This window comes from Rhipicephalus microplus, chromosome X, assembly GCF_043290135.1.
Source record: "Rhipicephalus microplus isolate Deutch F79 chromosome X, USDA_Rmic, whole genome shotgun sequence".
Lineage (NCBI taxonomy): Eukaryota > Metazoa > Arthropoda > Arachnida > Ixodida > Ixodidae > Rhipicephalus > Rhipicephalus microplus.
Window position 1 is genome coordinate 377,100,492 of NC_134710.1, and position 22,085 is coordinate 377,122,576.

The window sequence follows — 22,085 nt, forward strand, 5'->3', positions numbered from 1 at the left end:
CGCGGCTTTTTGTACTGTTTTTAACATCGACCGGGTAACGCGATTTCTAGCTGACGTGTAATAGTCAGGCGCACGTACACTCTGTTAGTACTGTTCTCCCTCTTTCTTTCTGTTAATCCCTTTGTGAAATCATCCTCAGCGCAGGTAGGATGCCGGACGCGTATTTTTCCTTCCCCCGTCTGCATCAAACCAACCTTATGTTTTGTGATAAGGATATGCTGCCTCCCTTCAGTTTAAGTTCTTAAATGAGACTAGCTTTTGTTTTTGTGTAATTCAATTTGTATAATTCGTTAAAATTTGTTATGTAAATGCAAACCATTTGCGATACACCTGTGGCACGTACCCTTTCGTGGGGCGCTACAAAGATGTTGTTCACGAAAAGGACGTTCAGCCACCAGTTGTCGTGACAGTTCTGAGCCACACTCTCCATGGTCTCTTTCCACATGGGACCGGATCCGATGACGGGAAGAAGAATAGCGACCATGGTTGCCAGAAGCATCGCCACCACAGCCCTGCAAGAGGAAAGTTTTTACATTGGTTGGGATCGCCGGTGCTTTAGCCAGATTGTGTTGGAGCAGAGAAACACTGTCACATTAACGTTTTCATCAAGGTGATTTCTGTGGTGTAAACAGCGTGACATCATGCATCGTTCTCACAATCTGTATAAAATATCTAGGTCGTTGGCACAATGCCCAAAACGGACGAATGGTTCCTAGGATAAATATTACATTGTCGCAAATAACTTCAGCGCAGCATGTTAGCCTTTGCTACACGCTTTCACTTCACGCGATTGCTTATAAAAGATATGCCATGCCATCTCATTTCAGTACATGGGTGATCAGCACAGGTTTACTATAGTGATCTTGTCCTTCCTAAGAGCAATCTATGTTGTAAGTGGATTCTGGGTTTGACCCTTCGTATCAATATAAATTCTTGCGAAGGGCGAAACCCTGAATCTCTTTACACAGATTTACTACATACTCGTAGTGATCTTGTCCTTTCTGACAGCAATCACTCTTGTAAGCGGATTCTACGTTTGGCCCTTCGTATGAATATAAATTGATTTTAGGTCATGAATGGTTCACTTGACTACTTACGAAGTATAGGTCTAGACTATTGGCCACAAGTACACTTCCACGCATGTCATTCTCGGCCTATACGCATTCACGTCGTCCTTTTATCATCGACGCCCGCAGTATCCATCGTTCACCTCCCCCATCTACCATAGTGGTCTCGGTGTTATGGCGCTCGAATGCTAACCCACAGGTCGTGTGATCGAATCCCGGCCGCGGGTGACAGCCGCATTTTTGATGCATGTTAAAATGCTCAATGCCCACGTGCACGTCAATGAAACCCAGGTGAATAAAATTTTGTGAACACTTCATTTCTGCGTCTCTCGCAATGATATCGTTGTTTAGCGATGTTAAACCCCATCAATTATTAATATTACTCTCGCCCCCCTCTCCTTCACCAATTTTTTCCCTACAAATGCAGAGTAGCTCGTTAGAGGTGTGTACCTCAGGCGACTTCGCTGCGTCTCCTCTTATTGAAATTCACCCCCCACTACACCTGCCTTTCTCTCGCGTATATACCCCGAAAACGAACACTGGCGTCGCTGCGGTCGCGGCGATGTGACGTGACGGCACGGACTCACCTGCTCCGCCGACGCTTGTCGCCTCTTTCTGCGCCTTCCGTTGGTTACGATACGGTGGTTATCATTCCTCAATTCCATTACGCGAATTTCTCAACATACAAGGTGCAAGGTTTCACAACTAGTGGAAGTTTTTAAACTTGCAAGAAGTTTCCATAATTTAGCTTAGAATAGGCCGGCTGCGATTCGAACGGAAAATTCATTGTGAACATGATAATGTAAGACAAGACGTTCGTTGTTTTTATCGCGTACACCAGAGAACGGGGGCTAAAAATTATACTAAGTGCTACTAACGTCATTAGAACTATAGCATAGACTCCGCGAAAGCAAGTCTGTGCCGAAGTATGAGAAAGAAATTTGGAACGTTTTCAATGCACTAAATACATTGCGCTTTACCGTTCAAGTTACCCCTAGCTGTATCAGCGAATGATCGAAATGATTTGATAGAACTGCGTTTTCTCCCGCAAGAGACATTACATAAATATGACTGTCTTAAGCACACACGTAATATATTAGTCTAACAAACAAAATACTGCCGCACACAAAACGATTTCCGAAATTATGAGATTTTTCTCTTCACTGGGATCACATGTACAGGTTTATTCCTAACAGTCACCAGGGATTATGTAGTTGTATACCTTAATATGCGTGAAATGCTGGAGTGTGCTGCCGCCGCGTCACAAACGCTAATGGGACTTTAACGTGGGAGCACCGCTGAGATCAACGACTTCAATACAAACGTCAGAAAGTCGAAATGTACTCTTTCTATGGAGCACTCATAGACGTGGCTTATGGAGTGATTCAATCAGGGGATGGCTCGCCGCGCCTGTCCCCTACTCCTCAACACTTTTCTCTATGCACAGAGGAAAACTACCATTTCAAGTAAATGCCCCCTCCCAACCCCCACCCCTCTTAAGAAAAAATGCTACTCATAGGCTTTGGGACCCATGTAATAACTAAACAACCTTCGCCTCGATGAGGTGACGACTGGTCTCGCTTGTCATGTCCACCAAGAGGTAATGAACTGCATGAAAGTTTAACATATGAGGTGGCTATCTGAACTTGTAGTTTAGAGCGCGACCGCACCGTTGCTGCGATTCTGCACGAAGACAAAATCTGACCGCCATAGAAATTTCAGCACCCAACCTCAACCACGCTTAACCTGAATAATTTCGGTCAATTAAAGCTTCAAAATTACTGTGAGAGAAGCATAAAACTTAATAACGTGTTGAGTGAACAAGTACATCAGAAAAGCACACAACAGGGGCGGCGGTTTTCTAGGGCGAGTGCCTTCCGCTATATGTTGCGATACTCGATGCTGCACCCGAGTGCTCGATACACTTGTGAAAGCGCTGTCCGTGGGTACATAGATTCATGTGGTACATATTTATCTAGGGGAGGAGAAGCCCATATATCCCCGAAAGAATTCACCTACGCACATCTCAACCTTACAATGTATATATGGTGTCTTGAATCTCTCTCGAAATTGCATGGTTATGCGTCAATGAGTTTGTTGTATCCAAACAGAAGCGTGTTTTTCATTTTGACAGCCGTCGAAATGCGATTGTTGTCGCCACGAATGGAATCCATCACCGGGGTTAGCATTGCGACACAGACATTTTCACTCATCTCGCATCGCTATACGACCGAGCGCGTGATTATGCAGCAGCAACAGTAAACTCTTCATTGTTTTACCTGAAACAATACTAAATCTGTTTCATTCATTCATCTGCAGCTTGAGACAGGCAAAAAGCGAACGGAAACATTGGAACAGTGCACGAAGCGTGGGCATCATAATATATATGTTGGCGCACTGCGGCTCGCATAGAAGAGTCCGTGCCGTGACGTCATCCACCAGGTGGTGCCACTCCAACTTATTGGGGTTAATACATGTGTACGTACAAGATGCGTCTTCATTTTGGGGGTGATGTTCCCTATACCGCGAGTTGGGCGTCCGCGACGTATATAATAGTAGTAGTAGGTAGCCATCTTTACGGCCAGACTAAAGGAGCGGCACGCGCGCACCCTTTTCAAATGAGGAGGAAACCGGCGCATCTTAATCATAAATAAAGAGATAGTTCTTTCTGATGAAATACCTTACAGAGACGAGTATTGGTGAATTAATGCTCTATAAGTTTTGCCTTGAATTTGATGCTTACTAAAAAAAACTAATATCAGAAGGACGCCCTTTGAGCACTATCTGACCAGAAAGGGTTGTCACGTTAAACTCCCTGGGCGTAACCTCCTCGGTTTTAGCAAGGTTTAGCGAGAGTTTGGCCGCAGTGGCATGAATATAGTGAACTAGTATACAGCCATAAACCAGAGGCGGTTAAAGGTGGGAAGTAGACATGAAGCGCTGGCCGTAAGAAAAAGCGTTTGGTCCTTGGAATGTCTGCTGGATGGCGGTACTTCTATATGTTAAATATATGATGAAAAGTTGCGAGATGGTGGTACTTGGAGTATTCACTAGATGTACAAACGTACAGACTGACAGATGCATGGACGGACGCGTGGATGGATGGATGTACGGACTGATGAACGAGCGCAGGGACGGATGCATGGATGGACGCACAGACAGATGCACTGACCGACGCACGAGCGCACGCTTGGGGAGATGGATGGACGCACGGATGGTCGCACAGGCGGACGCAGGGACAGAAGCAAGAACGAACGGACTGACGGACACTTCGCCCCGCTCATCATCAAGCGCTCTGTGGATATGCTGTGATTTTTTTTAAATATTTTTCCAGGAAAAGTTAAGGTTAAGCTTAAGGATGTTGTAGGTAGCCGGCGGATCTAGCCTTGCATAATTTGCAGGCAATTGCCCCACCCGGTTTCCTCTTTGCTAAATGAAGCTGTGTCGTTTGTTTGTTTTTTAACTAATCACGAGCAGGCTTTAAAAATAAAAATCGTTCATAGCGCGACGTAAGCCTGCATAAGACAGCAGCCTTTATGCTATTCCACGTGCAGTACTGTGCCGGAACTCTATCTCGCTGAACTATACACCGAACATAATTGTCACTTATCACCAGTCACATGCGAGGTCTGTAGCAATCAAAAATTTCAAGAGAAGCCACGACACTTGTTTCCTGAAGATCGAGGAACCACGCGGAAACACAATATCAGTCACGCTGTCGCATGGTGAGCCTAACTGTTGCAGTTCCTTAAATAAACCTTGCCGTTCCTTCTTAAGCGCACAACATTTAAGCAAATAGTGTTCTATATCACTGTTTTCCTTGCACTTCGGGCACAAGGGCGTCGCGGAGAGTCTGATCTTGTGAAGCCATGCTGGTGTACGCGCTGATCCCGTTCGAATGCGATGAAGCAAGCAGGCCTCTTCCCTTGATAGCCCTTGTGTCACACATGGCTGGTGAGGCGTCAGCCATAAAGAGTGAAAATGCTTGTTTACAGCTTCTCGTAAGATACGCTGATTGTCTTTGGAAGCCTTCTTCGTTGGTGTTAGCTCCAGAGCACTCCGGGCAAGTCTGTCAGCCGCCTCATTACCCGCTATACCCACATGTGATAGAACCCATTGAAACGTAATGTTTATAGCCATGACATGCAGGTCTTTACGGATTCGCAGTGATTTTTGAGTGCATCGATCCAAAATCAATCTATGTTTTAGCCGCTGCAAAGCGGGCTTACTGTCCGAGGACAGCACGACTTGTTGCTGGCTACAAAACTTCAGTTTTTTCAGGGCTGCCGGAATTGCCACGCTTTCACATGCTGTCGATGAAACAACGCAGTCGAGTCTCGCTGCCCAGGAAACCTTTAGAGATGGGATCACAAACGCTGCAGCGCTTGCTCCGCGCATTATGTCGACTGATCCATCAGTGAAAACTTTCAAATGATCGGCGTACTTTTCTTCAATATATTCAAGTACCAAAAAAAGTATTTCTGCTGGGGGTGTGGAACGCTTGCCTTGCATCTGTGGAAGTGTCACCTGGCAGTCGACATCCTCATGTGACCAAGGTGGGTCTTGTCGAAGTTGTCTTTGGGGAAATAGATGATAAGATGGCAAAGGGTGTTTAGGGCCACGAAAGCTCGCGATTCTGTGCGTCGCCAAAGGCGACTGAGTAGTGCTCGTCCTGGGCTCGATTCGCCAAGTCGGCAAAGCAGTGTCAGCAGTCGTTGAGAGGCGAGAAGACGTAACGGCGGAAGGCGAGCTTCATGAAGCACCTTTATGCTCGCTGCAAACTTTGGCACTCCCAAAGCAACTCTGAGGCATTTACGATGAAGTTTTTCCAGCCGTTCGTACTGTGACTCACTCGGAGAGATCAGAGGCAATTGTAAAAGCACACGATTGACAATTACTGCATCGTGTATCTTTACCATTGATGTTGGGTGACTCCCCAAGCTTGTTCCTGCCATCCTTCGAAGAATTTTTACACGGGGCGTCAGCGCTGACATCGTCTTGTCTACTGCTCGTCGCCAATTCATCCTGCTGTCTAGTGAGACTCCAAGGAACCTCATGGACTTAACTTGCTTAATTGATGCATCTGGAAGTAATATTTTCATCCTTGTTTCTCGTCTTCGCATACCTGGTAATAACATGAATTGAGACTTTTCAGCTGACATTGTTAGTCTAATTGATTCAAGATAGGTTTGTGCGGAGTGTAGAACTCTTTGGCCAATCATTTCCAATCGCTTATGCTGATATCCTGAAAGCCAGATGCATATGTCGTCGGCATGAATTGATATTTGTACTGTCTTGCTCACAGTCTTGAGAGCATTAGGTAAACCAGCCATGGCCACATTGAACAACATCGGAGACAGGACACTGCCCTGTGGCACTCCTCTGGTGATTTTCCTTGAGCTACTGAGCGCTGTCCCTAACTTCACCTGCATCGAGCGATCACTAAGAAACGCCTGAACAAAGCGTAAAAGGTGCCCTGTTATTCCCATAGATGCAAGACCACAAATTATCGCACCTTGGAACACGTAGTCGTATGCTTTTGAAACGTCCAGGAATATTGCCAGAGTCTAAAAGCCGTATGCTCTTTGGTGTTCTATAAGACTCACCAAGTCCAAGATGTTGTCCTGTGCACTCAACCGTTGCCGAAGCCCAGTCATACATACTGGAAGGGTCTTGTTATTCTCCATCTACCATGTCAGCCGAACACAGGCCAGCTTCTGCATCAGCTTCGCTACGCACGAAGTTAGTGATACTGGTCTGTATGAGGCCAGATCAGTTCTGTCTTTACTTGGCTTCAGCACTGGCACGACCCAGGCTATTTTTCAGTCTTGAGGAAAGTTTCCCGACTCCCAAATAAAGTTGAAAAGCATCAGAAGCCTGATCTTCACTTCTGCAGGCAGGTTTGAGATCATTTGGTTTGTAATTCCGTCAGGTCCAGGAGCACAGCGTCGACGGAGACAACTTATGGCTGACGTGCGTCCGGGGCAGATGCGTCGATGGCAGATGTAGAATGAGGCGGAAGTGGGTAAGGTGGTTCATTTTCTCTTCCAATTACATACACGTCAGCAAACTCTTCGGCTAGAGACGGCATTGATGTATTCTTGATTAGCGCGAGGGCAATAAATGGTCTCAAAGACTCGGGCGAGCTTCCGACCGGATTTACTACTCTCCATATCCTTGACAGTGGAGTAAATACACCTAAACTCTCACAAAACGTTGCCCATTGCTTCCTCCGAAGTTTGTTGCTGTATCGCCGTATTGCTGCATTAAGTCTGTTGAACTGAGTTTTGCTAGCAGGTTCACCACCTCTTCGCATAAGCCTTTTCTCTGACCTTCTTCTGGCCGCACACAAATTACGGAGCTTTAAGTCCGGGGCTGGAAAATGTGCAGGTAGCTTAAGTACAGTGGTTGCAGCCGCTTTGCTTGCCAGCATATCATGAAACATATCCCCTGATCAGTGATCCAGATGCTCTCGGTAGCGGTCCCAATCAGTTACTTTGCAGGATTTAGCTACCGTCAAGTGGTAGCCGGCAACATTGATCAATATAGGGAACTGATCACTGCCCATTCTGTCCGGAGCTGTGGAACACGTGAGTTGAACGTCAATTGAATGCAACATCGAGTCAATAATACTTGTACAAGCTGGGGGCCTAAAAATGTTACATTGCCATCATTCGCAATGCATGAGTCTATCTTATCAATAGCCTTTCCCAGACAACATCCACGTGCATCTGAACTCTTGTCCCCCCATAACGTGTGATGCGCATTGAAATCACCACAAATGATGCGCGGAGCTGGGCAACGATGACACAGGTCTTCCAAAAATTTTTCAATGGAAATTTTCTTGTGAAAAGACGCATACACCGATGCAATGCTGACTTTGCGGTTTCCTGTCTGTGCCCTGATCGCACAAACTTCTATAACATCTGTGCACAAGTCCGCCACATTGAGTGCTACGTGTGGTATCTCTCTCCGTATATACATATCGGCGCTTCCATTTGGGAAAGTCGTTATGGCGGGGTTCTTGTGAGTGACGTATCCAGTGAGTGATCTTTGTCTCGGTAATACGGCCTCCAACAGAGCCAAGATCGGAATTTGATATTTTCTCAAAAACAGGTGTAATTCATTCATGCGAGAAACAATACCGGTACAATTCCAGTGCATTATGAAAGGCACTTTTCGGCGATTTAACGTAGACTGAGGCTTGGCCTTCGGCATCCTACTGCTGGTTGTGCCCGAAACAACCAAGCAGCAATGATTCTAGAGCCAGTACGGCCTGCAGCATGGTCTTCGCAGTACCTGGTGGCATTGTCGCTAGGGGAGAACGTAGAGCGGCAAACATAACACGAACAATCTCCCAGTGTCGTGTATACTTTCCTCGTGTCCCTTTGTCTTATGCTCAAATTCTTCTCTCTGTACTCTGGAATAGGTAGCTTGTGTAGAAATGTTCTGAGTAGACTCAGTTGGCATAGCTCCTTGTTTTGCTTGAGTCGCATTGCCCGGTGTTTTCAGGGAGCATTCTTCTGATTGCACCTCACGTACATTCTTTGGACTTGTTGATAATTGTTCTTTCACCAATGGAGGAAAATCCTCAGGTGATTGAGCAACTGACCGGGCAGTAGTTGGTTTAGTCGGTATAGGCCCCGTAAGAAAGGATTTTCGTCTATGCAGCGCACTCACTCGGAATGGGCACCCGCTATAACTGGCGGGATGGTCACTATTGCAGTTTGTGCATTTGACGTCCGCCTTGCAAGTTTTGAAGTCATGCGGACCACCACAGCGTTTGCATCGCAGCTCTCCTTTGCAGAATTTCGCCACGTGACCAAAACTTTGGCATTTAAAGCACCTCGGTGGTGGCTCCGTGTATTCAGCGGTTTCATGTCGAGTGGAGCCAAGGTTAATAGTCAGAGGTCGCTCGGTGTTTGGAGTAAACGCAAGTACCACCAGGAAACAAATTGCGCCTCTGACCTTTTATTTTGAACATGTGGCATCCCGTGCGGGCACATTTGCGTGACACGTGTGAAATAGACAGAAACGCTGGAACATTGGTAACAAAGCTATGGGCACGTCGTGTGGGTCCTGTTAAACGGCGATATTCACGGAACCGGGACTTAAGCAACAAGCACAGGCCAATAAAAAAAAACTCACAGGCCTCGCTTATGCAATTACGTTAGACGATTGAAGCGCAAGCTATCTTTTTCACTCTTTCCAATTCTTTCCTCTTAGACAATGTATTCATCCCCTAGCCCTCCTGAAGGCTTTTGTACATAACGCTGTTTTGCTCTGCCTCAAAGATCGGAGGTATATAAAGGTTTCTTCATCTGATGTGGTTTCGCACGGCTTCCGTGATCGGCTTACCTTTGGCCAAGTGACAATGTCATGTGATCACGTCATCATGGGAACTATCATGGTGATCATAGGGTTTCATATTGTATTACCCAGAGGGTAATCTGGCGCTAGTACCTGTGCGGGCTCTTTCAACGGCGCTTCTACCCCCATGGGAATGATGGCAAGTACAGGCTTCGGATCTCCATCGAATAGATTACGTTGTTGATATTCGGGACGCCTATTGGTCGAGTGTAAAACAAAGTGATACGATGTTATTTCTAAATAAAGCTTGCTTTGTTTTTTTACATAAACCTCATTGCAAAAAGTTTTTCGGCGACCGCGAGATGGAAGTGAAACCTTGAGCAATTCAACCACCAGGGTACCCAATGCTCTCCTATGGTGTCCCAGGTTTGGAATCAGAATACTATGTAATTCAATGTATAGTGATGCCAAACCTGAACACAAGCACGCTTGGTTTGCCCTTGAAAGTATGCATTATTTGCATATAATAATAACCGTACTATATTCGGGTGCAAAGACTTAACGTATCGTCGGCTGTGGTGTCACGTATGTCTGTCCGAATAGTCTGGCTCCAACACATCAGTCGTTTTGTTGTGGACATGCATCAGAGGAGCGTGACGGTGCGCTTGCTTAGCTTCAAAGCTGTTTTGCAGCCGATTAAAAAAAATTTTCAGCAAGACTCGCTTATAAGAAGACGGTAACTATAAAATATCCTGCACTGGCATTGGGTGCTACATCGACACGCAGTGGTTAGTGCACGATGGTTCACTAAAACTGTCAGATAAAACTTGCGAAGCTGCAGCGTCGCTGCAAACCAAGAGATCTAGCTGTCTTTAACCTCGTTGAACAACGAAGTAACCATTTGTATGCTTTGCATCACACCTCATTACTAAAGCTGAGCTAAAAACAAAACTGAAACTATTAAAAAGAAGATCCGTAGAAAAATCGCTACCTGATACCATCCAATCGTAATCCGGCACTTCCCATCATTCCCAGGAGATAAAATGACCACGGCGACAGTTTTCTCTCGAGGTTATTGTACGAACATTCTATGTTGGTGATCTGTGGTGTCATCATGACATCATAAGATGAAGTAATCACGTGGCGATTATTGTTTTTTCATCACTCGTGCCGAAACCACCACCATCAATGGTCTGATTTCGCGCTTGATAAGACATCTAAGGCTTTCGTCTCAAAATTACTATTTCAACAGTATTTCATATGAACGACGTGATTATGAAGCACGCTGTAAGAAGGGGCTTGTCATTATTTGAGACCACTTGGGGTTTCTAATGCCGTACGCCTAAATTTAAATACACTGGTGTTGTTTGCACTACGACCCCATCCTAATGTAGTCACCATAGTTGAGAATTGAACCCGTCTCCTCGAGCTTTTTATACGCTTAGCTGCAACGGTGAGTCAACGCAAGCTACTAGCTGGCTTTACAGGAAGCACCGCGCCAACGAGCAACGTCGACAAAAAATACACAAGTATTGAGAATCATGTCTGCTAACCTCCTCTGAGAAAAGAAATGCCTGCAGATGCCTTCCCATGGACTTGGCTGAAATACACAGGCTTTCACGCCGCAGTGGCGACTACCTTGGAAAGATAAGTAAACCACCACTGCAGTGTGCTGACGTCAGAGCTCTATTTGCTGTATGTATACTTGCATATTTCTTTTTTCAAGAGGCACATATGGCTGCTACATCGATCGCTGAACTCGGCCTATGAGTAAAAAGACGCATTTTAAAGTGGCTTTGCAGGTGATTCCATTCAGGGAAGTTGTGGCAAGACCGCTCCCGCTGCGCAAGTCTCAGCTTCGGCAAAGAAGCGCGATACTTCAAACTGCAGCCTGGGCTGGCGCACGGAAGTGCCTTGATGCGACTGAATTCAATTACAAAATACCCTCGTCGTTCTTGTGATAATGCGAATGTCTTCAGAGGCAAAGTTGTCTGGAAAGAGGATTTCACCGTTCCCGAACCCATAAATGGGACCACATGATTGTGTGCAAGTATAGGCGCTCGAAAAGGGGGCGGTTGGAAGGGATGACGTCAAAAAATTTAAGTAAGCTATCTCCATCGCTAGTCACATCACAGTACCTACAATGAAATCCTTCAGGTTTTACAATTTTTTGCTCCCTTTTCTGCGAGTCTAGCTTGCGACTCCTCCCGCCATCGGTAGTCTCGACACTTTCCTGAGTCATGTGGGCTGAGTAGGTTGTCGAATGCGTGCGGCTGCCTATAGATTCGTGACAGAAATCGCGAACTGCGCGATGTGCAATGACGAGGGGGTAAAAGCAACTTCTGTTCCACTTTCCATCCTTCTGACTCTCTGCGATGAACCCTGCAAGCTAGACTCCGCCGTTTGAACAGTACAAGCCTAGCAGAGCAAAATATTATGAGACATCTACTAAAGCATTCGTGCTTGCAAATGGCCATTAGAGCTTATGAGCTTCTTGACGGCAACCGGACTGTTCTTTGCGAACGTGGTTTAACGATGGCGTTCCCAATGACAAACTGATTAGTATTATTAGTGGCAATTCTATAACCATACACTGTGGTGGTACACTATAGTCATGGTTCTCGGCTGCTTATACAAAAGTCGTGTGCATGATGCCGACCGCGGTGATCGCATTTCAATAGGGGAAATGGTAAAGGCCCGTAAGTGCGTGTTGAAGAACATATAGTTTAAATTTCTTAAGTTTAGCGCTACGGCGTGCATTATATTTGTATCGTGGTTTGGAACGTTATAACCAACGAATTGTCATTTTTCTGCCCATTCTTTGTTTATTCTCTTTTTCCAAGCGCATGGCTGCCAAGCAGGCATGTTCAATGCTTAACATGTACACCAGAATCTACATCATAAGTTTTCTCTGTGTATCTCAGAGTGCACTTTCTAACATCAGTCAACCCACTGCAACACGACAAACGGCAACCGTGTATTTCTGAATAACTTTTCTGGGATGAATTTATAATAATGTAAAGCTTGTCCAGCTGATAAGTTTGAATAATCAATAATTCTTATTTTGTATACCAATGGCTTGCTAATGGTACTGTCGAAGATTACTGCAGAACCCCACCCCAAAGACAAATCGCTTCAAAATTCCCTACCTCTGATCCAGCTCTGTAACCACATTAAACTAATGTATGCGTTTTCATGCATGACATTGAATGCTGCTGTCTACCTGTTTTTTTTATGCCGAAGGAGTCACAGAACTTGAGATAGCTATTATTGGTGCATGTGACGTAGTTTGCGCGCAGTTTTATGAGATAGAAATGACTTTGAGTCCCACATAAAGTGCCCGTATTTTTTCTTTCTGAACTGGTTTGGTGTGCTCGCTACAATGTGTATTTTGTTTTGCCTTCTAACATATCCTTTTAAAGTGGTACGTGTTTCTCTTTATTTTTTTCCTCTAAACGTACCCTCCCGTCTCTCTCTTTGGTATCTATTGATTGTTTCTCTGAACAGCGCAGAAAAGTTTTCTTTCAGAAGAATTTCCAAAATAAGCACCCGCTGAATGTGGCTTTCAAGAGACACTCGATGAACACCAAATCGGTCGTTTCCCAGGGTTACTGCGTTCAGTTTTACTTCACAAAAGCAGACGCAGACTTTTTTTGAATAAAAAGGGGGTTAGTTACCCCGCCAATAAACAGTCGCTCGGTGTATGCAGGCATCACAGCTGCTGGAGTCAATACCCTGATTTGTTTATTTGTTACCTTTACTCCCTTTGGCTTTAACTTTCCTGTATTTTAGCATCTAAAACACGCATTTTTTTCTGTTGTTGCGGCTTTTCATCTTATGCTGACTTCACATCACTACGAAGAAGAGAAGCCTAGAAGCCAGAAATTGGGCTTCTCGATTGCTCAATACTCTCATCGTGTGTGTCTGTGTGTGTGTGTGTGTGTGTGTGTGTGTGTGTATGTGTGCGTGCGTGCATGCGTGCGTGCGTGCGTGCGTGCGTGCGTGCGTGCGTGCGAGATAGATTGATTCACCTGGTGACAAGCAGCCCTTTGAATCTCAAAACTTTGCGAGTTCAGTTCCAGCTCTCCTATTTCTTCAATTTCTTGCTCATAAATATATGAGCGCAATTCACATTGCCATTTTACTCAATAGTAAACAGACTGCATTCTCTCACTACTATGCGACGTAAGCATTCGTGAACAAATGCTCGTTACGTGGCTCCTAAATAGAACAGGACGTATGACACCCACGAGAAATCCTAAGACGGTACGCACCTGAATGCTTTATGGAGCACGCTAAAGATGGGCTGCCGCCGTCTGCCGGTCGACTCGTGGTCCACAAGGCCATGGTAGCCGAACAGGAAGCCACTGCAAGGGTAGAATAACGAACTTAGCCGGGTCCTAGGCAAGGCGCTCTTAGAACACCAGCGTCGATGCTTCACACTTGCAGACACTCGTGTTGTGCATCAAATGCAAATAATCACCTCAATTCGTTTTATTGCGACAATAATTATCAAGGTCATCCTCGGCGGGTTTTCAATGACGCCGTCGCCGTCATGGTCTCTATAAAGCCTAAATTGATAACATTGTTCTTCCCAAACCGTGATCCATGCACGAGAACAAGCGCGTGAGCGTTGGCGATAAACGCGGCTGAAGCAGAGATGAAATGAGCCGGTCATCTCCATCTTACGGGGGGCGAATAACACCTACCCGGGTGCGAGGTCTCACACAGGAAGCATTTTCACTCGGCTCCTCAAGCTGAAAGAAAACGCTCCACCTGTCGCTCCTTGGGCGAACGTGGATAAATGCCGGGGGATGAAGTTTATTGATTTATTTATTGATTTATTTATTTATTTCAACATTCGAGATGCTGAGGGCCGTGGTCAAAAAGCCTCTAATGGGCTTGACTGGGACCACGACCCCTTACAAATGGGCAGCATAGGCAACACTTTTATTGCAGTGACAATATACAAAAATTTGAGCAAGCATAAAGCATAAAGTATAATAAGCATAAGCATACTAAAGCATGAAGATTGAAAAGTAATAAACTCAAAGAAATGACCATAATTATTTCCTTACACATACGATATACATACGATATCAATAAGAGAGTGTAACGATGCAAGAAAAGAAGATCGCAAGATTAGCACTAAAGTAAAGAAAATATGGGGCATGTGCCCATACGCTTACTACACTTACAATCAGAACAGTCACTCAAATGGAAGACAATATGGCATTCAAGTGAAACGGCAGGAGGAAACGCAGCATTTCTTTGCCGTAGTTAGTGCGCGTGCGCGGGATAAGCCATATGTGATTGAAACGCGTGTTATAAAGAACTTTGCGGTGGTTTAGGTTGGCAATGGTTCCTAAAAGGTTGTCGCCTTTTAATCCTGCCTGGTAGCGTTTCACAAGCATTGCGCGGTAGTATTCAGGTAAAGGTAGCAGCTTCATGTCGTGAAATATGGGAGTGGTGTGACTGTGATATGGAGCATTTGCAACGGCACGAACAGCCCTTTTCTGTATGACGTGCAGTTTGCGGATATTTGTTAGAGTTATCGTACCCCAAACCAGATGACAGTAGTTGACGTGAGATAAAAAACAGGTATTTATAGATGAGAAGTTTAACTGCCTTAGGTAGCGAGAAACGCACCCGGGATAATATGCCCGAAATCCTTGATATAGTGCCACATAGTTTTTCAGTGTGTGCGTTCCAAGACATGTGTTGATCGAAAATTATTCCCAGACACTTAATACGCTGTACTATCTCAAGTTCTGAACTGCCAAGTTTTAATGGGACACGACAAGGGGTTTGTTTATTTTTCGGCCTGAAATATACAGCTTTTGTTTTTGATGTGTTAAGTTTTAAACAGTTAACGCATGTCCACGTGGCCAACTACCTCATTTGCGTCATTAATTAAGTTTGTATAATTTTCAGCAGTAAGAAGCAAGGTTGTATCATCAGCGTATATAATACATTTTACAGACGTGTCAATTTTTACAATATCATTTATGTATATACAAAAAAGCAGAGGCCCTAATATGCTACCTTGTGGTACACCCGCAGAAAATTTTTTTGTAAATTGGAGGTACAATTGCCGACGACTACTTTCTGCTGCCGATACGTTAGGTATGATTCAATGAGTTGTAAGAAAACACCTCGAAATCCATAGTGTGCACATTTCTTTAGCAGCGTAATGTGATTTATTGTGTCGAATGCCTTTGAATAGTCTACGAAGATGCCTAAAGTGTGTAGTTCGCATTCAAAAGCATTTAGTATAAATTCTTTCTGTTCTAAAAGAGCATGTTCAGTCGTACGGCCTTTGATAAAACCAAACTGCGAAGGAGTGATGATGTGGTGCTTATCTAGGAAAGAAACCATACGCTTTTGAATTAGTTTTTCCAGACCTTTTGAAATTACTGGAAGTATAGATATCGGTCGGTAATTGTTTAGTGCATTTTTATCTCCTCCTTTGTAAAGCACAACCACTTTTGCAATTTGTAACTTTTGTGGGAAAATTCCGGTGGAAAAAGCAAGATTAAAGATATGCTCTAATAATTCAGCAATGATATCTAATACGTGTTTGATGGGCTTAATCTGTATGTCGTATGCGTCACAACACGTGCTGTTTTTCACAGACGAAAAAGCATGTGAAAGTTCACCAGCTGTTGTTGGCGCCAAAAACGTGCTCTCAGAGATACTGTCAGACAAATATGTGGTACAAGCTGAATTGTACTGTTCCTTTGCTAGAGATACAAAATAGTCATTGAATAAGTTTGCTAAATCATCCTTACAAATAACGTCACCGTCTATCACAAGCTCAGTAGGCCTGAAGTCATCACCGTTACGGTTAAGAAATTTGTTTAGTCTAGACCAAGCCAAGTCTTGTTTATTCATTACATCTTTGTTGAAGATGCTGTTTAAGTACGTTCTCTTTTTGTAACGCAACAGGCTGTTTACTTTATTTCGCTGGGCTTTGAAACGTTTAAGTGTTTCTTCGTTCTTGTTTTTCAGGAAGTTTTCGAACAATTTATTTTTACGTTTCATTTCATTAGGACAACTTTTAGTCAACCACGGTTTTTTGGCTTTGCGCGTATGCTTGAGCTGTTTGTACGGAAAGCTTTTCTTGTACACCCTTATCATTTGTCATGGAAAATATCATAGGCGGCTTCAGGTTCTTGCTCGCAATACACGCCTGACCAATCGGTTAACGATATCTCCTTGCGAAATGCAGCCAGTGTATATTCAATAATATCTTGAATAACTATCGGTTCTCTGAGTTGGGCTGGCGCACAGTTTACGGTTTTGTTCATCAGCATAAAGATAGGAAGGTGGTCACTGATGGGTGCGCTTAGTACGCCGGACAAACATTTTGAAGCTTCTATGTTAGTAATGAACATATCTATTAATGTCGCAGTGTTTTTGTCAATGCGGGTTGGGATGGTGATAACATTAGAAAACCCATTGGATTCAATAACTTGACAAAGTTCTAACTGACTTTCTGATGGCTTTGCAACGTCGATATTGAGATCACCTGCAAGAACTAGTGTACTACCAGTGTCTCCAACCCAACGCAAGCATGTATCTAAGAATACTAAGAAGTTCGAATTGTTACCACTAGGAGGGCGGTATAAAACACCATAAACAAAACCGTCACTTTGCACAGTCAATATTTCATAATCATTAGTGACATGCGAAAACTCGTGAACCAGCCTACATTTTACTGAGTTTTTAGCCATCATCAAAACACCACCTCCTATTTTTGTTGGGCGATTCAAAAAGAAGGTTTCATAGCCGGGTGATCTTAGAACCTCAGATTCATCCCTGTACCATGTTTCCGTCATCATAAGAACATGAGGTTCAGAGCGTATAGTTGAAATAAGGGCGGTTATTTGGTCTTCTTTATTTCGCGCAGATTGTGCGTTGAGATGAAGGGAGGACAAGCCATTCTTTTTCATGGAAAGTAATGCGCCTAATTTTTCGAGTGTCACGTAATCTTTGTCTGCCATCTTTCTCTTTAGGTAACAGTCGCTTCGGCTTCAATATGGGCTCACTCTCTTGCATGCGTATTCATGCAAACCGCAATAAATATTTGCAGCGGGGTATCTCAGAGCACACTCTTGCCATACAAATCATTCCAAGTGGAACTGTGTAGAAACAAGACTCCCAACTTTTCGAAACAAATATACCCACTTGCTGCAGTCGCTAAATAGTTAATTGTTCAATGCTAGTAAATTGAGTGGCTGACAATCATATTTATTGCGTCATCCTGCTTTGTGTCCTCGTTGATACATAGCTTATAACAAAGGTGCTCTCACGTGCCTACCAGTGTTGACTTTTGAGAGAACCTTGTAGCTTAATTTTCAATACCCGGTATACTAGTAGATAGTAATAACTGCGTTCTCTCACCGTGATTTCGCAGCCTTCATGAGAACTGCTAGCTATATTATTATTCAATAAATCTGAAGTGATGAACACATATATGTAAATATTGGGCCTCACCTAAGCGATATGATAATAATGCCTTGGGTCGTACGAGCCCAAACAACGACATAGTTAAGAGACGTGCTTTTGTGAGGACTTCTGAAATTTCAACCAGCTGGTATTCTTTAACTTGAACGGACATAGCACAGCACAAAGGTCTCATTACACCTCCAGCAAAATGCGACCGGAAAAATAACGATCGAGCCTCTGACTTCATTTCAAGAGCCATGCATCACAACCACTGTACTTTGGGGGCAGACAGACTTCAGCGACTTTTTAGCAAAGTCGTTATAAGTGAAACAAGAAAAATAGCGCAAACTGCCAGCTGTTCCCGTTCACCTAAATACGGCACGTGAGCTTCCCGGCGTACGAGAGGGGAATGGCTGTCCCTTCTGCCAGGCGCTGCATCCCGGTTGGTGGCCGCCCGTTGACAGAGATGTTACAAGTAGTTGCCGGGTGGAGATACAACTGCTCGCATCCAGGACACGGGAGACAGGGACGCCCTTGTTGCCCCACAGACAAACGCGCCTCTCATTTCCGCTCTCCGTGTCTTGCTTGCCCACGCGGCTATCCTAGCTGTCAGAGTTGCTATAGGAAGTGAGCACGTTGTGAAAGAATAGATGCGCGCACGACTCCGGCGCGCGTTTTTCCAACGTGTACACGCAGACGCACACACACATACAAAATAAACCCGCGTTGGCCAGTGTTGAATGAACCCAGTGCCATGGACTCGCATCGGCACATTCTCGTCAGAATTTGGCCCATGCACTGGACACAGCAGCATCCTGATTACTGGGGAAGGTACTTTGTTTTCACCAGAACTCATTACAACTCTTTGCGCAGGAAATGAGTTGCGCCAGTATTCCATCCGCAAAGCCGGCAAAGAGAAATCGTCCAGAAAAGAACAGCAGTGGCCCTGAGAGAACGTCATGCACTGTACGACGCGATGCTTAAGGCAAGGAACACGTTGTATATGAGTTTGACGAAGAACACGACTTTTAGCCGCGATGGTAAACCTTGCGGAGCCAAAAACTTTTTGGCGCACAGCTTTCTCGTGTATTCTGCGTGTTCTCAAATATGTTCCACTGTTCTTCGATATGTTTCAGTTCAAATGCTCTGTGTTCGGCGTAAAACAAATGGGCATGCAGGCTCAAGCATTCAAGCACACTCTGCTTCAAAATGTGGCGCACGTGGCAATCACCTCAAATAGCATCATCCTCCAATCTTTCCTCTAAGTGTGTTCGCCCGACTGAAGGTATAACACAACGTGACTTTTTTCGTAGTCCAAATTAACACGGGCACAAAGAGGGATCAACAAAGCAACAGCGACCATATTATTTCCCAAGTTTTAGTCCTCTTTTTGCTTATAGCGCTAAAAGAGAGTGATGTATGTTAAGTGAACGGCAGAGAGGTCAACCAGATAAAAAGTTTCCGACTTGCTACATTGCACTGCAGACGCTAAGAAGCCATGTGCATGTGCCAAAATACGACCAAAAAGTGGCGCTACGAGCCCGCGGCACTCTGTACATTCAACACTGACCAACGCTTTCGCGTTATGCTTTCGCAACACGACCAAATTTCTACGCTTATGAGACTCAAGGTATACTTTTGACTGTGATGTAATGCAAGAACGCTCGAATTATATAAAGCTATTAGTTGGGGCCTTACCTAGGAAAACCACGATATATTTATAATGAACGCCGTTGAGGAGGGTTCCGGTGATTTTAACAATCTATAATGTTTTCGAACGTGACTCCAAATGTAGACGCGTGGAGCTCCAGCATTCTGCCTCCATCTAAATGCAGCGGCTGGGATCGGACCCGCAACCTTCCGGCCAGCAGCCTAGCACTGTGATCACTTGACTAGCTTGTCGGATATGAACACTTGCAGTAACTCATGAAGGCATATAGATGGAGAGGGGGGGCATAAACTTTTAAGAAAACTAGCAGTTCAGTGGGATGACCCTTGGCCTCCCCCGCGAAGCCGTGGAGGTCTTGCCTTTTGCGGTGTAGCTGGATATCCCATGGGTGGTCCGCAAGAAATATTTCTTCCCTTTCAATGAAATTGTTTCCAGAAACTTTAATGCTTCGATTGGCAATCGGCGAGGATCCATTTGACATTCATAAGCGGCAGGCAAGATCTCGAAAAGCGTTTGAAATGGTGGCTTGAGAATGAACTACACGTTCCCGGACACGCCGTTTTAAACATGCAGCACGTCTTGCACTAAGCGTTCTCGAAAACAAGAGCCCGCGTTCAACTAGGTGGACTTGGCTGCGTTCAACTAGGCTATGGCGCTTGGCTGCTAAACCGAAGGTTGTGGGTTCGATAGCGGCGGTCGCCTTTTAATTGAGGCGAAATGCTGCAGGCCCGTGTTGCCATGTTGTTTTTTTACGATTTCATAGTTCTTGTTATACAAGTAATGCAACCAGTAATACACAAATCATAAAAGCTCACTTTTCACCAGAAAGTAGCTTCTGTGTGTTTGGAGAGCCAGGCAAATGACCAAAGCTGAACTCGCTCATACTTTCTGCATAACAGTTTTAACGTGCTGATATCATAGTGTGGCGAGTTGTGATGTGCCAAAGGTCGTTGTAAAAACAGAGATGCTAAAAAAAATCTGAATGTAAACTGAGAAGTGTCACACATATGCATTCTCTGCAATAGTCTGGTTTCGTATTTAATGCATTTTCTCCACATCGTTAACCCGAACACTTTGTTTAGCACGCACTCGACGATATCGAAATCGACGCCACTGCATGCAGGGTTGCCATTGATGGCTACTTTCCACCAAATTGGCTACTTTCGCACCTTTTTGGTGACTAAAATTTCCAGTTGGCGCCATGACTATTTTATGGCTACTTTAAACTTTTGGTTAGGCTCAATAGCAGCCATTTTTTTGTTTGTTGAAAAAAAAAGCATTCTTTTTATGCTTTTCTGCAGGTTCAGCGGCTGCGCGCTTGCGTCGTCCACCCATTAGCTGGCTGAAGCGCATCCAAGCAGCCTTACGCAGCGTCAGGTGTGTTTGCAAATACGGAGTGGTGAAATCGCGTGCATGATGGCAAGTTCGTGGCCAGCACGATACTCAAGCTTCCCGACATCTACGATGATGCTATACGCGCAAGTTTCTACGAGTAATCTTGAATCGTCCAGCCTCCTCTCGTGTGATCGTGTGAAAACAACGATTCGCAACAGAAAGTAGCTGGCCTGTTTATGTACCAGATTTCATTATCTGAATTTCGGCTTATATTACATATCAACTCTATTAAACATGCTTCGACATTTTCATGGACGACATCTGTTTAAGCATTCAATGTTTCTGGATTTTTGTATAAGGTATTTTAATATAACTGGCTGGAAGGACCACTTATCTTTTGTAGATAATGTTAATGCACTTGTTTTTGTGGAAATATTATATTTTATTCATTAGGTTTACGTGCCGCTTATCGGTGGCTTTCTAATGTCTTACTTATTGAAAATGATATTATTTAATAATCAATACTAAAGACTCTATTCGTAACACCAGTTTTTTTTCTCTTTGGCCAAAAATTTGGCAATAATGTCAAATAACCTGGCTATATTGGCTCTTTTTGGCTCGTGCTGCGGCTCCTGTTCAAGTTGATTGATTGATTGATTTGTGGGGTTTAACGTCCCAAAACCACCATATGATTATGAGAGACGCCGTAGTGGAGGGCTCCGGAAATTTCGACCACCTGGGGTTCTTTAACGTGCGCCCAAATCTGAGCACACGGGCCTACAACATTTCCGCCTCCATCGGAAATGCAGCCGCCGCAGCCGGGAATCGAACCCGCGACCTGCGGGTCAGCAGCCGAGTACCTTAGCCACTAGACCACCGCGGCGGGGCGCTCCTGTTCAAGTCGAAATGGCTTGAATATATATATATATATATATATATATATATATATATATATATATATATATATATATATATATATATGAACTCACAAACAGAGCGTTGAGTAACCAGAGGCGCGTGCTCAACCACTCTGGATAAGTGTAACAGACCACACAGTACTCGAAAAATTCTGAGATCCGCCTTTTCATTCTAGAATCAGTATAACGATACGTTCAGAATGTTTTCGGGGAATAAATTAGCGCGGCGGGGAGACAAACAAAACACGTATTTTCGTTGGTGTACATACATTGGGCTGAAGATGACTTTACACTTGCCAACACATGACCTAGAATTTTATTGACACCCCACACTCG

General features: G+C 44.5%; 1 protein-coding gene across 1 annotated transcript in view; it reads right to left on the bottom strand.

Moving 5' to 3' along the window:
- LOC119161051 (nose resistant to fluoxetine protein 6) overlaps positions 1 to 22,085 on the bottom strand; it is a 323,287-nt gene that overhangs the window by 39,462 nt on the left and 261,740 nt on the right. Inside the window, exons 8-9 of the mRNA XM_037413375.2 lie at positions 13,652 to 13,744; positions 344 to 512 (exon numbers count right to left, since the gene is read on the bottom strand). Of these exons, the coding sequence (XP_037269272.2) occupies positions 344 to 512; positions 13,652 to 13,744 (262 nt within the window). The remainder of the gene's footprint in view (positions 1 to 343; positions 513 to 13,651; positions 13,745 to 22,085) is intronic.